At 41.6% G+C, this 15,641-nt stretch overlaps 1 protein-coding gene across 6 annotated transcripts in view; it reads right to left on the bottom strand.

Annotated features, from left to right (window-relative positions):
* Nucleotides 1-15,641, bottom strand: part of FAT3 (FAT atypical cadherin 3) — a 677,141-nt gene that overhangs the window by 15,481 nt on the left and 646,019 nt on the right. For all 6 annotated transcript variants that reach the window (XM_016921780.4, XM_009423966.5, XM_054662602.2 and 3 more), the window contains 2 exons: nucleotides 13,776-14,244; nucleotides 109-262 (listed from right to left, as the gene is read on the bottom strand). In XM_016921780.4, the coding sequence (XP_016777269.4) occupies nucleotides 109-262; nucleotides 13,776-14,244 (623 nt within the window). The remainder of the gene's footprint in view (nucleotides 1-108; nucleotides 263-13,775; nucleotides 14,245-15,641) is intronic.

The raw sequence follows: 15,641 nt of genomic DNA, 5'->3' as shown, positions 1-15,641 counted from the left end.
TTTGCCTGTACTATTAGTGGTAAATATTTTACCCTCATTAGTTGTTTACTGGTTTGTTGTAGCAATAAAGAACAGTGTAGAGAAAGACACTTATGTAATCTCACTTACGTGACTCCAGTGAGCCCAGCTTTACAATTGCAGATGAAAGTGTTTCCTATTGGATCGCAGGATCCTCCATTCCGGCAGGGGTTTGGGAAGCAGGCTGTAATCTCAGATTCACAGTTTCTCCCCGTAAACTGTGAGAGACAGGTACACTGATAGCCTGGGGAAACAGAGGACCTCATGAGCCATGGATGCCACTGCTAGGGCTGAGTGCTTGGACTCAGCTATAACATGTCCTCCTAATTCTTTGTTGAACCGTATCATAGGAAGGGCCCAAATTCCAAAGGTGGTTAGCAAATTGATTGCTTGAAACATCTTGCCACAAAAATGCCAAGTTACAGTTGGGATTTCCTGCTAGCCCACAAAAATTCACCTAATTAACCACATACATGAATGCTAGTGAGAACTGTAAGACCCACCCAAGGGACAGATTTCAAGAGCAGAACCCAAGATGGGGAGGAAGATGTTTTCTCCCCGGCACTATTACTGCACAAGGCAGATGCCTCCAGACAGGAGTGGTTTACTATTGATACCATGCTACCTCTTTTCCTGAGTCACTGTCCTATCTCGTGTGCCCCTTCTCCTTAGCCAAGTACTGAAATCCCACCCAGAGAGGGAATGAGGGGAGAGCAGGTAAAAGGATATTTGTCAACTCAAATGAACCCCAGATTGGCAAAGGCACAGGGAAATGGAAGGAATTCCAGCCTTTGCCCAGCTCCCCTGGTCCGATCCTGATTTTTGCATTTTTTTCACTTTCTCCCCTCATAAGCCCATCATGCAGAAATTGGTAGTAATATAATATCCTCACTACAGAGAATATGAAATATCAGATGTGGAAAGAGGCATTATCGACCTCTCGAGATGCATTATCTCTTGAGATGGAAGGGATGAATAACTAGTAAGGGTGTTTTTTCTTCCCTCCTTTAAAAAAAACTGTAAGATTTGTTTTTTTAAATTACAGATATACATGCACATAGTAAAGAGGAAGGCAGTTCTACAAGTTTTATTTTGTCCACTAGCAGTCTTCTCTCCCATTTACACTTCCTCCAAAGTAACCTGGTTATCCCTTTTGGTATTTCAATATTTCCTTCCATAGTATTTGACTATTTGTGTGATTATTTTAGTGTTAGGCATTTTCTATTAGCTTTCCACTATGCTTTTTTTTATTTCAAACCTTCAGCCTCACCACATAGGAACACCTCTTGTGATGCCCCTATCTCACAATATATTATAGTATTATAATTTTGGTTAAGTCAATGCAGTGTTTGCATTATGATGACAATGAAACGTTATTTGCAGCTAAGCCATGTAGTAAGCTCGATTGTATTTTTATATTCATGCATAACTGGTTTTCCCTGGAGTTAAAAAATGTCCAGTGTTTTTGCTTGCTTATTTCTGAATATTGATTGTTAATTTAACTAGAAACTCTTCACCAACCCGGTCTCTCCGAGTTTAGTTGCCTCTGCTTCCCTGTATTTTCATCCCCTGAATTAGTCTCTCCTGAGGCCCTCTGACTGGCTTCACCCTGAATGTTGTCCTCTGGCCCTGCTTTCCTGCTGTCCTGTGTTGGATCTGGTGATTCCTGTATCACCTGTCTGCCTATTTCTTGGTTTACTCTCTCATTTCACTAGAACGCATTCCACAGTTACTTCCTCCAAAAGGGTTTATAGGAAGGAAATCTTGTGAGACTTTGCATAGCTGAACATGTCTTTACTTCACCCTGATACCTCTTTGACAGTTAGGTTGTGTAAAAAATTATAAGCAATCCCTCCATGTCGCTTTTGAGAAATCCAAAGTCATTTTGGCTCTTGGAGTTTGTATGTAACTTGTTTTTTTTTCTCCCTCTCTTTAACATCTTGGAGGATCTTTTTGCCTCCAATTTTCTGAGATTTTGCAGTGATGTACTTTATATGGGTTTATTTTCAGCCAATACTGGATACTCAGTGGGCTCTTGCAATCTGGAAATTTTTGTGTTTTCACTTTAGGAAAATTTCTTTTATTATTTCTTTGGTAATTTATTTTCCTTTGTTTTCTCTATTCTATTTTTATGGAACTTCTATTTTTTGGATCTCAGATCTCCTGGACCTTCCTCTAACTTTATTTTTTCTCTCTTATGTTACATCTCTGTGAGGTTTTGCTTTACTTTTTATGACAGTTTCTTATCTCCTTCACTTTTATTGAGATTTCATTAATTTGTCATTTTCCAAGAACTTTTTTTGTGTGGAGTTTTTTGTTTTTTGTTTTTTTAACACATAACATCCTGCTCCTGTGTTGTGGTTATAGTATCTTCTCTTATCTGTCTGAGGATATTAATAATACTTTTATGAAGTTTTCTCCCTGCAGTTTTTTCCAAGTTGCTTTTCTCTGTTTCTTTGTTTTGGTCTCTGTGATATTTAACTTTATGTGTCAACTTGGGTAGCCTATTGGTAGCCAGATGTTGGGTCAAACACTAGTCTAGATGTTGCAGTGAAGGTATTTGGGTATTTGTGGATGTTATAAATTTATTTATTTATTTCTATTTTTAGCTGTGAGTCTCACTTGGGTACGATAAAATGTATAATCAGTTACCTTTAAATGAAACATATTACTCTCCATAATATGGGTGGGCCTCATTATTCAGTTCAAGGCCTTATGAAGAAAGAATCCTGCCTCAAGACTGTAACATAGAATAAATTTTACCCGAATTTCCAGCCTGCTGGCTTACTCTGCAGATTTTGAATTCAAGACTGCAAAATCAACTCTTACATGAATTTTCAACCAGCCAGCCTGCTCAGTCATAAGCCAATTCTTTGAAATCAGTCTCTCTCCACATATATGTATGTGCACATGCTCATGTATATACACAAATGGTCTCTGCCTTATGATTGTTCAACTTATGATTTTTTGACTTTATGAAGGTGTGAAAGCAATATATATTCAGTAGAAATGTGTTTCAGGTAGGCTAGGCTAAGCTATAATGTTTGGTAGGTTAGGTGTATTAGATGCATTTTTTACTTAAGGTATTTCCAACTTATGATGAGTTTATTGAGATGTAACCCCATCATAAGTTGAGGAGCAGCTGCATATATCTCCTATTGGTTCTGCTTCTCTGAAGAACTCTAATACATTTTCTATCTTCCAAATGAGATGATTTCTTTACTTGTAACCATTACTTATTAGTTCACATTGAAGAGTATAGCAATAGAAAACTAGAAATCTGATGAGAAGCTCTGAGCACATTAATGGGGCTCAGCAACTGTAAAACTGAGTCAGTAGCTTTGGCATGGTCAGTTTCCCTAGCAACAGCTCATCTTATCGTCTGTTCAGAGGGAAGGTAAAGGCCTGGTTTCTAATACTGGGAGGTTGGGTGGTGGCAGAGGAGGGGTGGTTGTGAGTTTCAGCATCCAATAAGCACATCATATTTACTTTAACCCCTGTACAGCACAGTGTCTGGCATGCTCCAGTCCTGAGACCCTGCATTTCAACATCACCTGCAGGCCTTGCCACAGCATTGGGGGAACAATTGCCTGGTTGTGCAGAGGGAAGGTGGGAATCCAGATTGAATCCTGACTGCCTCTAAACCGTTTTGAGCAATTCTTATTTTAAGCTCTTTTCCCCATCTCTCCCCTTTCAGAAGTGACTGGTGCCTCCAGTTCCTGAGTTTTTGGGGATTCAGTCCCCCGAGTTTTTGGGAGTTCGGTCTCTTCTACCAGCTGGAATTTAGGTCTCTAAGAGCTTCTTTTCTCTCTCTCTTCCTTATCACCTGTCTCTCTGCCTTCCACCTCCAAACCTGTGTTGGTGTTGTCTACTTCCCCATTCTCCTCACTTCTATGGGCTTATGACTCATTTAAAAATAACTTTACTTCCATAGCAGTGGGGTTGTAACAGCAAGCTGCCACCCTTACCCTGAAGTGGCCAAAAAAGGCTTTCCCCATATCTAAGACCTTTTGTAACTACTGCAAGGAACCATTCTCACTCTTACTTGAAGGACTCTTGGGTTTCTCCTCTTCCAAATTTGTCAGTGACTGATGTTGGGATTATAAAGCTTGATCTCTACAGATACAAGATAGTTAAAAATGAATAGTTTGAAATGAACATATGCTCTCATGGATGTTTTGCTGAATCCCCATTACAGATAACTCCCATGTACAGAAGGAAGAATGATTGTGTGTTCATAAGTTCACAGAGAGAAAATCTTATCTTCAAGAGACAGATGCAGGAGCCAAGAGAGAAATCTATATATTTCCAAGTGGAGGAGACTATGCAGCCCCAGCCTTCCTGGCAGCAAGAAACACAGAGGGAAAGAGACTGAGGCTCAGAGAGTGACACATACATATTAGAAAAAGAATGCCCTTAAACGCAAAGCCAAGGAAAGACCAAGGAGCTCCTAAGGAAAGGCCATTGTTGATGCCAGCTATGTCTACAGAAGGCCAGCCTGAGGTCTCTGGGTAGAGGCAGAAGTCTGAGGTATGCTTGCTTGAAGTTATGTTGACTTGGGGTTATTTTTTTCATTTTGGGAAATTGCTCACTTTAATAGAATTGAAAATTGTTGAAGGCAGCTGGGATTGGGAAAAATGCTTCTTTGTGTCACCTGGCTAGTTGTTGGCTATGATGGCATGTCTTTAGACAAACAGTAACTTGGGAGGAGGAATTAGTTTCTTTTTTAGAATATAATCTTAGACAACCACAGTACAGGACTCTGAAAAGCACATCAATGATGGGGAGGGAAGTCAGGAATGGGGGGAGTCCAAGGCAAGGTAGGTAAACTTGGCGAAAACTCCCTCTCCAGCTCCTCTTTGGCAAGCCTCTGATAGTTTCTTAAATAAAACTATATCAGAAGCACCTGGGGGCAGGGGAGGGTCAAGGAGGGGCGGTCCAGATCTGAGGGACATTTAAATCACTACCATGGAAACTGGATTCTAACTCAGGTCATGGGACTGATTTTTGATCTGATGGCAGAGAAGCAATTTGATGTCTCTGTGCCTTGGAAAATCAGAATTTAAAATAAGACACTACCTCTAGAGCACAATTTTACTTATACACAGTTCCTTCTGAATTTTGTCGTTTTCATCATCTTTTGTGGAGTATCTAGCACTACTTGATGCAGCAGCTAGCTTGGCTGATTAACATATCCACATCGACTGAGTGCCTAAGTCATAGATGGTGGTGTGGCTGGTGCCAACTCATACAGGGTCCCAAGAGGTAACTGTTAAATATTCAGGAATTTGGCAGGTCAGTTGTTAAACCACGGGTAGCCTGACATCAGCCATGGTGGAAGTACTTACACCGCAGTCATCAGCAAATGCTACAAATCAGGGCTTTTATTTTTAGAGAACTGGTTTACCAGCACACCCCTGGAATAGGGACTATGGCAAGCACTGGGGATACAAAGACAGAAAAACTCCATTTAGAAGCACGCTATAGAAGAGGCAACTGAGGTACAGAGAAGCTGATTGCTTTGTCATGGTCACGAAGTTGGTGTGGATTTGAACCCAGGCAGTCTGGCTCCTGCAGTCCTGAACTGTATTTCTAACAACCACACTTCATTACCCATTCTGTTTATCAGAAAGAGCAGCAAACTGTCTAGGATCTTATGATTGCAAACCCTTGGGGCATAGGAGGCAGAGCCTTTTGGAAGAAGTCTTGCTTTTAGAACTTTAAATTCGGAGGAGTTTTATGTTAACATAATGAGAGGGAAAAGCAATTGGAATTTTTTAAAAGTGGTCAGATTTTTTTTTTAGTGAAAGAAGAGTGATATCTATTGTTCAGCCTCTGTGAAAAGGCTTGTTTATGAAAATTAACCTGTTCTCACAAAATATTATTTATAATCTCATTATCCTGGTATGAGCCCTATTATTAATACTTTCAAAAATATCAATAATGATTATTATCATTCATTAGTAGCCATAATGATACTAAGTAATCTAATGCTTTAGTGTTTTTAAATCACTTTCATTCTATGAAGGATCACAGTGATCCTATGAAGGAAAAAGAAGAGGTCTCATTAACATCTCAACTCCTGGGGCTGCTGGAGAGGTTAAGCTGTTTGTTCAAGAGCATATACTAGGCCGGGTGTGGTGGCTCATGCCTGTAATGCCAGCATTTCAGGAGGCCAAGGTGGGCGGATCACCTGAGTTCGGGGGTTTGAGACCAGCCTGACCAATATGGTGAAACCCCGTCTCTACTAAAAATACAAAATTAGCTGGGCATGGTGGCGCATGCCTATAATTCCAGCTACTTGGGAGGCTGAGGCAGGAGAATCGCTTGAATCCAGGAGGCGGAGGTTGTGGTGAGCCGAGATCACGCCATTGCACTTCAGCCTAGGCAACAAGAGCGAAACTCCGTCTCAACATACATTAGTAAGAGATTGAGTTTAAACTTGACTCTAGGCTTTCTGATTCTCATATCTTTCTACAAGACTGTATTAGAACTTGTCACTGAGCCCAAGCTCATTAGTTTCTAGGGATAAGAAAGAAGAGCTTGTTGTTACTTCCCATCAGTCTCTGGGAAGCAGATAAGATACAGTGAGATGGACAATTTTAGAAACTCCTTCTGGGAATCCAATCATCATTAAATAATAAAGATAATAGAATAAAAAGTTTCTACTCTTCCCAAGCATTATCATATGTTGCTATAAAACACAAAGTGAACAAAATTCTAAGAGATATCTAGGCATTTTTTGATCACAAATAATATTTACCACTTTTGTAAATGTGAAAGAAAAATATCAATGGTTAATCTCAACGTATTCTTAAAAAGTTGATTTTTTTTTTCTTGTTCAGAGGGGAGAATATCAAATAAGGAAATAATTAGCAAGAACAATAGCTTATGTGATGTGAAAAATTCTAAGAACTTTCTGTGTATTCTGTCTCATTTAATTCTTACAACAACCCTATGCCATAAGTATTGTTATTATAGTTATTTTACAAATGAGAAAACTGAAGCGTCAATAAGATGGGTTTCACGAGGTTACACAGTCAATGAGTGGCAGATGCACTTCATGCCAGTTCTCAGATTTTAGAAAGGAAATGGTCTTACTAGTGTGGAGATACATGTACCGAAAAGTCATAGCTTCTTTCCCCTCAAATCCTGGCAAAATGAGAAGTGTATTTTTAAGCCTTGCCTCAAAGCTGTGTTTCTGTTTACAATCCTTCTAGTTATAGCAGATACAGATGGTTTTGAAATCTGCACCCAGACCAACTTAAAATGAATCCTCCTTTCCTTGCTCAAAGAAGAGCATTGCAAAACATATTAAATGCAAATATGGAAATGGTATAAGCAATTATAGCATTAATTTGGGCTGTGTAGGCAAATAATCAAGATAATTCCTGTCTTACTCCTTTGACTTAGTAGTCATTTTCCAACCTGATTCATCCAGGTTATGGCTTAAACTCTCTACCCTGCTTGCCAGTGTAGGTAAACATCATTCTGATCAGGTTTGGCTGCCTTGATAAGGAAAGATCTGCCTGCTGCACAAAGGTGGAAATAATGACAAACGTGTAAGTAGCACCTGGGATCTGAAGTCAGCATCAGCCACTCTGCTTGCTGAGTTATGGATTTCATTTAGAAACTCCAAGAACTTACATGGCTCAGGGAAGTGGCTGTGATGTGGTGGTGAGGCACTGGGTACAAGTTTAGATTCTGGCTGTTACCCACTACCTGGGTGTGACCATGGCCTGACCTCTAGGAACGTCCTTATTTTATCTGATAAATGAGACTCACTAATACTCACTTCATCGGGAACAATAAGGTTTCTGGATTCATAAACCACAATGCAGCACACAACATTAGGTGCTTTATTGTTGTAATTATTGTAATTACTATAGATCCTGAAATCAGCTTCCTCTCTATATTGCTCATAAACCAAACAACTGGAAATCATGGGAGTTTTTTTATTCTGATGTTTAGGCTGAAGACTGGGAAACATCCAAACCTCTAGTCCATGTGAGCCTCAATTAGTATGAGAAAACTGGTGGATAGGTTATCATGTGAGATTCTAATTATGAGTGAGGATGAGCTCTGTTACAGTTGAAGTTACTTTGCCATTTCAACTTTTAGTCATTCCGATTTTTCTCTTTCACCAAACAGGGTACATTCAAAACCTTTATACCTTGTAAAATAAAAATTTGAAGGTGAGACTTTTTCCCTAGGAAAGCTGGCTCACATTTTATATATTGTATATTGGGCCAAGCCTCTAATATTTTCTTTGAGGATCTGGAAACCTTTAATGTGTTAACATTATCCACACAGTAAATTCTCACCTTCTAGTATGTATCTGCACATAACCTACTTTAGGGTTTGAGCTTTTCTATTAGTGTCTATAATTATTAATGCTGTTACCATGAAGTTTTTTTCCAAGGTACCAAAAATATAAGAGTAAGTCAGTATTTAGAAGACAGTCATCCAGAAAAATTTTTTTCCATAAGCTGAAAAGCTCAGCCAAATTATGTCCACAGCATATTTATTGGGAGTTTGACATCTCCCTTCTCGAAGCTCAGTAAGCCAGTGGGTGGAGCATGTAGGGGAACCCTGTTCAGTTCCCTTAAACCAGCTGTGAGGAGAGGGAGGCCACACCAGTGGCATCCATTGGTCACAGAGAAAGCAATGGGACCCAGAATTCAACACAGAGCTCAGCACCAAGCAGGTACTTAATTAAAGTTTGATGGACTAAATTTATCTCGATTCTTACAAGTTAGGAACACAAAGTATTCAGCAAAACATATCCAAAGTGGCCCCAAAGTGCTACTGAAAACAGTTTTATGCAAACTATTTGCAACATCCAAGAACTTGTTTCATCCAACTTGACAGGCGGAATACTCACAATTGCCTAGAGGGAGTGGCAGACATTATTACCCTTATCTTTGAAGGGGAGCTCAGAGTTACCAAAATCTCCTGACTGGGGTACAAAGCTCCACCTTTATACTAATTTTTTTTTTTAAGTGCAGGCTGCGCATCCGACTCTCAATTCCTGAATGTCCTATGTCTGTTTACCTTTCCTGGAATCCACTGACTTGCATTTCTTCAAATATAGAGTTTTCAGGATTCCCAAATGTCAGTGGTTCTTAAACAATGGGTGTGCATAGAAACTCCTTGGAGGCTTGTTAAAAATAGAGATGCTTGAATTCCACTCTTGCCAATTCAGATTCTGTATGTTTGTTTGTTTGTTTCCCCTTAACTTCCAACTGATAAATTTTCTTGGTAGGAAAGTTCAGAAATGTGCAAATATGATTCAGTGACATAGCAGAAAGTTCCTGATGTGGACAGCAAATACTGGAGGCAAGTAAATAGCAATCAAATGGGTCTTCTATAACAAGGTGTCATTTTAACAAGGTCCTTAGGTGACGCTGATGCATCTCAGAGTTTGAGAACACTACATACAATGTAAGAAAAAAAGAGTCAAAGTTTCCCCAGGATTCAGGGCAGTTCAGAGACAGGGAGATAAATCACTATATCACCTAGGGATCTTGTTAAAATACAGATTCCGATTCAGTGGATTTGGGGTGGGATCTGAGATACTGCCTTTCCAACATTCCCAGTGATGCCAATGCTGTTGGTCCCTGGAACACTTTGAGTAGCAAGGGTTAAGGGTACAGGCTGGTGGGGAAGGGGTCCACAAACCTGGGTCAAATCCCACCTTTCCCACTTTTTAAATATTTTTTGGTTTTCTTTTTAACCATTGCATTTTCAAGGAAAAAATATAAACCAATACCACTACATACTGTTTTGGGAAACTAATTTTTGTTTTTTGTTTAGAGAAAAGGTCTTGCTCTGTCATTCAGGCTGAAGTGCAGTGGTATGGTCATAGCTCACTATAACCTTGAACTCCTGGCCTCCCAAATCTCTGGGATTACAGGTGTGAGCCACTGCACCCAGCCAGTGTGCTTTCACCACTTTACTAGCTATGTGATACTAGGCTACCGACTTAGCCTCTCTGGCCTATTTCTTTATCTGTAAAATGAGGGTGGGTAGGTGGGAGAGAAGAATAGTATTGACCTCAGAGTACTGTGGTGAGAATTAAATGTCCCAGGGCATAAGCACTTTCAAGGTAAGCACTTATCACAGTACCAAGCACATAGTAAGAGTCTAACAAGCGGTAGCTCTTACCATTAAGAATCTCCCCAAGTTTCCATCTCAGGAGCTCAGGAGTTAGGCTTCTGGTTTCATGCCATGCTGCCTGAATGACTATTTATGGCATGGTGACTGCCTGGCTTCAAATGTGTTTTCCATTAATGGGCTTGAGCTAAGCATGATAAGGCGTGGAGGACTGAGGACTCCTTATTCAGACTGTGGGTGTTGACATATTACATTCAGACATTGGGCTGATCCCTGCCCACTGCATCTGGAAATGCAGGGATCACAGTGGGACCTAGTCATGGCTTCTCCACAGTGGTTGCTATTTCCAGTTCATGTTTATGAAATACATATAATTTTAAGGCTTTACCGAGAGAGAGCCTTCTCTCTGTGGTTGGTTTATAGAGTCATATTTATACTCTCATTACAAGTCAGTGTTCTGGAATCTGACTCCCCTGAGGTTCCTATGGCCTGCTCCTGGGACAGCAAGAGTTATAATGCTGATCAAACCTGCTGACTGTGTCATTCCAAGCTAGTAGTTGTGGCTTCCCTGACTTTCACACCAAGGGTTTGATTGGGCTTAGAGGTGGTTGGGGCAGAATCCTGTATCCCTTAAAGAAAAATGCTTCTTGTTGTGTGTTGCCTGCTTTAACAATTCTGAATGTACTAAGATAGCCTCGGTTTGAGAGTGGAGTCTGCTGCCAGGAGAACCAATGACCAATACTCCAGAATTCTTCAGTGGTCAAGGGGATGCTTATGCTAAAATATGTGTCCTGAAATTTTAGAGCAACACATAGCAGAGGGTCCAAACAACAGAAAATGTTCAAACAATTAAGTTTTGTTATCAGTCTCATGTGCAAGCAGTCTCATTTCAAGCTCCTCCTTCTACTACCTCTAGCCCAAATTTCCCCTTTGAACACTTCACGCAGCCTAGTCTTTGATCTGGGGGCACAACACTGTCTCTTCCTGTGATTAGACTTCCCTGGCAGCCAGAGGGAATTCTTGAAGGCATAAATATTCTTTCATTAAAGACTCAGTCTTATTGTTCTTTTTAAACTATCACTCACAGCTCAGAGGATTTTTCTTTTAAGTAACCTTTTAATTAGCTACATAGTTTCACAGATATGAAGTAAAGGCCAAATTTTGATTCTTTCTTTTCTTCCCTTTTTTCTCTCCCGTTTGGCATGAATTTAAGGAATTTGCAGATAGGATACAGGCTCTAGCAAAACTTCCTGTATTGATATACTATTGGTATAGACAATAGGGACAAGAAAATGGGTTCTCTTTCTGCTTTTCTTAGAAGCCAAGGCTTCATCCCTATAGCCAGGAAGAGGTAGATACCCCCTCACACAACAGAAGAGGAATCTCATGCCCTTGGCTCCCCAGGAAAGCAACAGAAGTCCTGGATTTCTTGGATCTCCTGGTGAGTGCCAAGGAGTTTGCTAGCCTTGGGCCCAGCACTGCTGTGCATGAGAGTCCCAAATTCCCCCATCTGGGACATGTCCGGGTGTCTACTGAGATAAGAACCCATTGGCTACGCTTGGGAGTAGCCTTGGTGCGGGATGCTCCTGCAGGGCTCCCTCAACAGAACAGAGAACAGAGGTAGTAGGCCTGTGAGAAGGGAACTGTGTAGATGAAGGTGAGGAAAGATACCATCTTCATTTTAGGAAAACGTAAGTCCCCCCAGACAAAAGAGAAACTTGAACTGATAAGAGGCTATTTCTCCTTGGAAGAAAGAATACCTGTTGTAGAATCCTGATCCAATGCCCAATCACAGAAGGAAGAAGGGAACAGGAAGACAAAGAGGTAGATGGGAGAGTGTGCTCTATAGGCAAGGCTGGGGCCCTAGGGAGGGCAAGACAAGTTCTCTAGGTTATATGAAAAGTATATGGCAAGTGGGTCATCAGTGCTGAAATATGGTTAAATGAAGAGATTTAAGAATAGAGAAAATTGCTATTCCCCATGTGGGTCGTAGCCATTTAATTAACATAGTTCCACTGAATACTTAGCTTAAGGATTTCATGAAATTTTTTTAAAAATTAAAATGCACACTGCAAAGCAAGATTCCCTAGTCTCTTTCCCTCATACAGTGATTATTATTATTATTTTAAAGATAATCCATTGTGGAAGCCCATAGCCCTGCCAGCAAAAACAACGTCCTGCCATCATTAAAAGTATGTTACAATTTGTGGCTATGTACCCAGCATTTGACATGGAGTGGTGTTCTATTTCAACCCAATTTAATTATATGCTCCTTTTATATATCGTAGATGGCTCACACTAGCAGAATTGTTTTGCCTGGTGAAAAACTAGCCATGACTTGTCATAATGGGCTGGTTTATAGAACCACTGAAGTATAGTTACTGCCCATCATTTGGGAATTATGGCACCATAACAACCCTTTATTTACATATACTGCTGAGACAGTAAAAACAGCAAATAGATTTCTTAAATCGAGACGACAGAAATTTCCCCCCCAGGGTACTTGGCCCTCATTGTGGTAGTAACATATGCAAGTCTAAACAACTTTGGTGTCTGTATTTCGACAGTGCATCATTTCATGGACAGTTTATAACATTCTAATAATAAAATGGACTCTAAATTTGGAGTTGGATTTCACGAACATTAGATGGTAATGTGCACAGCAGAATCTCTAAGTGATTTGTGAGGAAGGTTTAAATTTGCTAATGACACGACTGCTGAGCGACTCTGCAAAGGGACTGAAGTGGAATCAGTGGTTGGGCTGTTGCGAGGTGGCAAGCCTTCAACGGGGAGCATGTCTGACCTAGTTTACGTTAACACAGACACTGCATCTTGGTAAAGTCAGGGATTCTTTTATCTCTAGACTCCTAGGACTTAAATAATCTTGGCTTTCCCCTCAAACAAAAGAAACTCTCTATAAATCTTTTGCTTTTTTTTTTTATGCCTACTCTCCTCTTTCATGATGTACTTTGTGGGAAAAAAATATTAGAGTAAAGATCATACCTTCATTGCCTGCTTATTTGTCCTGAGATTTTATGTAAATTCCCTTCTCCTTATTCTTGACTTTCTACTCCTTTGTAAAGCTGTAACTAGACTTATTTTTAATATACACATTGCAAAAGTATGTTCCAAGATCTCCTATTCCTGGGGGACAGCTTCTAGTAAGCTTTAGCTTCTAGTAAGGTTGTAAGTCTTAGCTTCTAGTAAGGTTTTATGTTTACGTCTGGTCAGCAGTTTCATGTGCGTGGGCATCATAACTCAGAGTGCTACTATCATTCTTCAGTGACATGCAGGTGGCTCATGAGGGCATATTTAAAAGGGGGTTCCATTCACCCAACCTCCTCTGGCTTGAAAGGCCAGGGGTTGGACAGGGGAGTGGGCAGAGTTGATGGCCTCTCTGGGCCCCTATGCCACTGCACTGCACCTATGGGAAGCTGCAAACGATTGGCAAAACTGGACACTCCTGTAATTGTCAAGAGCTAAGACTTCCCTAAAGCAGATTAAGAAGGTTGGCGAGCATCTTGGGTGTGAATATTCCTTTCTAGTAGAGTCCTTGCGTTGGGAGGGCAGGGATCCCCCTGCAGTTCATTCACTCTCCCCTCAAACCCCCAGGCCAGTGCCCACTGCGTAGCCACACTCACCCCCGGATGGCAGGCCAGTGCAGCTGCCCCCGTGCTGGCACGGGCTGCGCTCGCAGGCGTCGGGATAGAGCACGCAGCCCAGCTTCAGCTCCGTCAGGCCCACCACCTCCGCGAAGCTGCTGCGCTTGTTCTGCAGCGGCAGCTCATTGTTATTCAGTATCACTGAGTCCAGGCAGCCCTGGAAGCCGCTGAGCACCTGCGTGACCCGCGTGTCAGTCAGGCTGCGGATGTTATCCGCTTGCACCAGGGCGCCGAAGTAGATGCTACTCTCAGTGCTCAGCGTCTGGAAGTAGAGGGGCGCCCGGCGCCGCTCCACGTAGCTGTCATCCAGGGACAGGCTCGTGAAATTGCGGTTGAGCTCCAGGAAGACCGAGTGCCAGCTCCCGTCGTTGACAGCACGGCCCGAGATGCCCAAGATTCCAGGGCCGCTGCCGCAGTCCAGCTGGAACCACAGCTTGCCATCCACAATCTGCGTGGGGAAGGAACAGTGCAGCACTTTTCAACATGCAACTGGGAATATGTTCCCTACACCCTGCTCCTGGCCGGCCCGGGGGCTTCACAAGAAAGCTGGAATGTGGACATGACTTTTGCTCTACTCATAAATCTGTTGTGGTTTGATTTTTAACCACTGTGCCTCCCCCTTAACTGCCATGAAAATGCATGCCTTATATTTCACAAATCTTGTGATTAGTAATATGGGCGCACCTTCATATATCCACAATTATATTTAAGAATGTTTCTACTCCTTGGGTCTTTACCTTTTAAAATTCCCAGCAATATCTGGTTTAGGGGTCTGTTTATTCTCTGCACCCTTCTTAGTCATTACCACCACAGGAATTATTTCCGGGAACTCATTAGCATTTATTGAACATCTACTATATGGTAAGCAGTGTACTAAGTGCCAAGGAGATCATCTGAGTGAACAGAGTTATCATCTCTGCCCTCATGTGGCTGACAGTCTGTAGGGTAGATGGCCATTAATCAAATAATCACACAAATACATATATGTTCCTTGAATACATTTATATGAGTGCTCCACAGGGGAAAGAAAGAGGCCTGGTAGAAATGAAAAATTTCCTAGTTCTCAGCTTTGTCTACATTTAAGATTTAAAAGCTGCTCTATATTAAACACTAGCATATTCTTAAAATAGGCCTTTAGGATGATGCTCATGGTTTAGGTAAAGGTTATCTTCCAAGGTGCTCAGGGCTTGGCCATTTGCTTAGAATATCTGGATCGCTTGTGACACCTGGCCCTCATGAATGCTCCCAGCCATGGTTTGGGGTGCGAAAACAGAGACCAGCCTGCTGCTGTGAGTGCATTGGTGTAGCAAGGGCATCACTGCGCCCGGGAGGCCAATCCCAGGAGACATCACACACAGGAAGAAAGCATGTGCTATGGAGGATCCTCGCTGGCAGAGAGCTGCAGAGCAGGGATTGGCCCTCCATGGAGCCCCAGGCTCAACTGCTGCAAAGAAAACCTGTCTTTGAATCCCCTGTGTAGTCCACCTTGTTCTACATTTCTCAGAAATGCATGGTGGCTTTGGGATCCAGGGAATGAGGGCTGCACCCCTGTCTAGACAAGTGTACATTTGGTCATGAAGGGATTCACAGCCAAAAATTGTGAAATAAAAGCTTCTTTTCTGGCCTATGTCTATGACCCAGCAAGAAGACCTTGTGGAGGCCAGCGTCTGAGTCATGCAACTAACACTAGTCTGTTGGCATTCATAGTTCTGTGCAGAGAACAGATACTTGTCAGGAAAGAAAAGAAAAAGGAAAGGAAAGGAAATGACAGGACAACACAGAGCTTCCAGGTCACAAACAGCCAAGGAAGTACAGAGAAAATGAATTCACAGAAATAGACTGAAG

The sequence above is a fragment of the Pan troglodytes genome, chromosome 9 (assembly GCF_028858775.2).
Source record: "Pan troglodytes isolate AG18354 chromosome 9, NHGRI_mPanTro3-v2.0_pri, whole genome shotgun sequence".
Classification (NCBI taxonomy): Eukaryota; Metazoa; Chordata; class Mammalia; order Primates; family Hominidae; genus Pan; species Pan troglodytes.
Note: the sequence above shows the minus strand (reverse complement) of the source record. Positions and strands in the feature narration are given on the sequence as shown.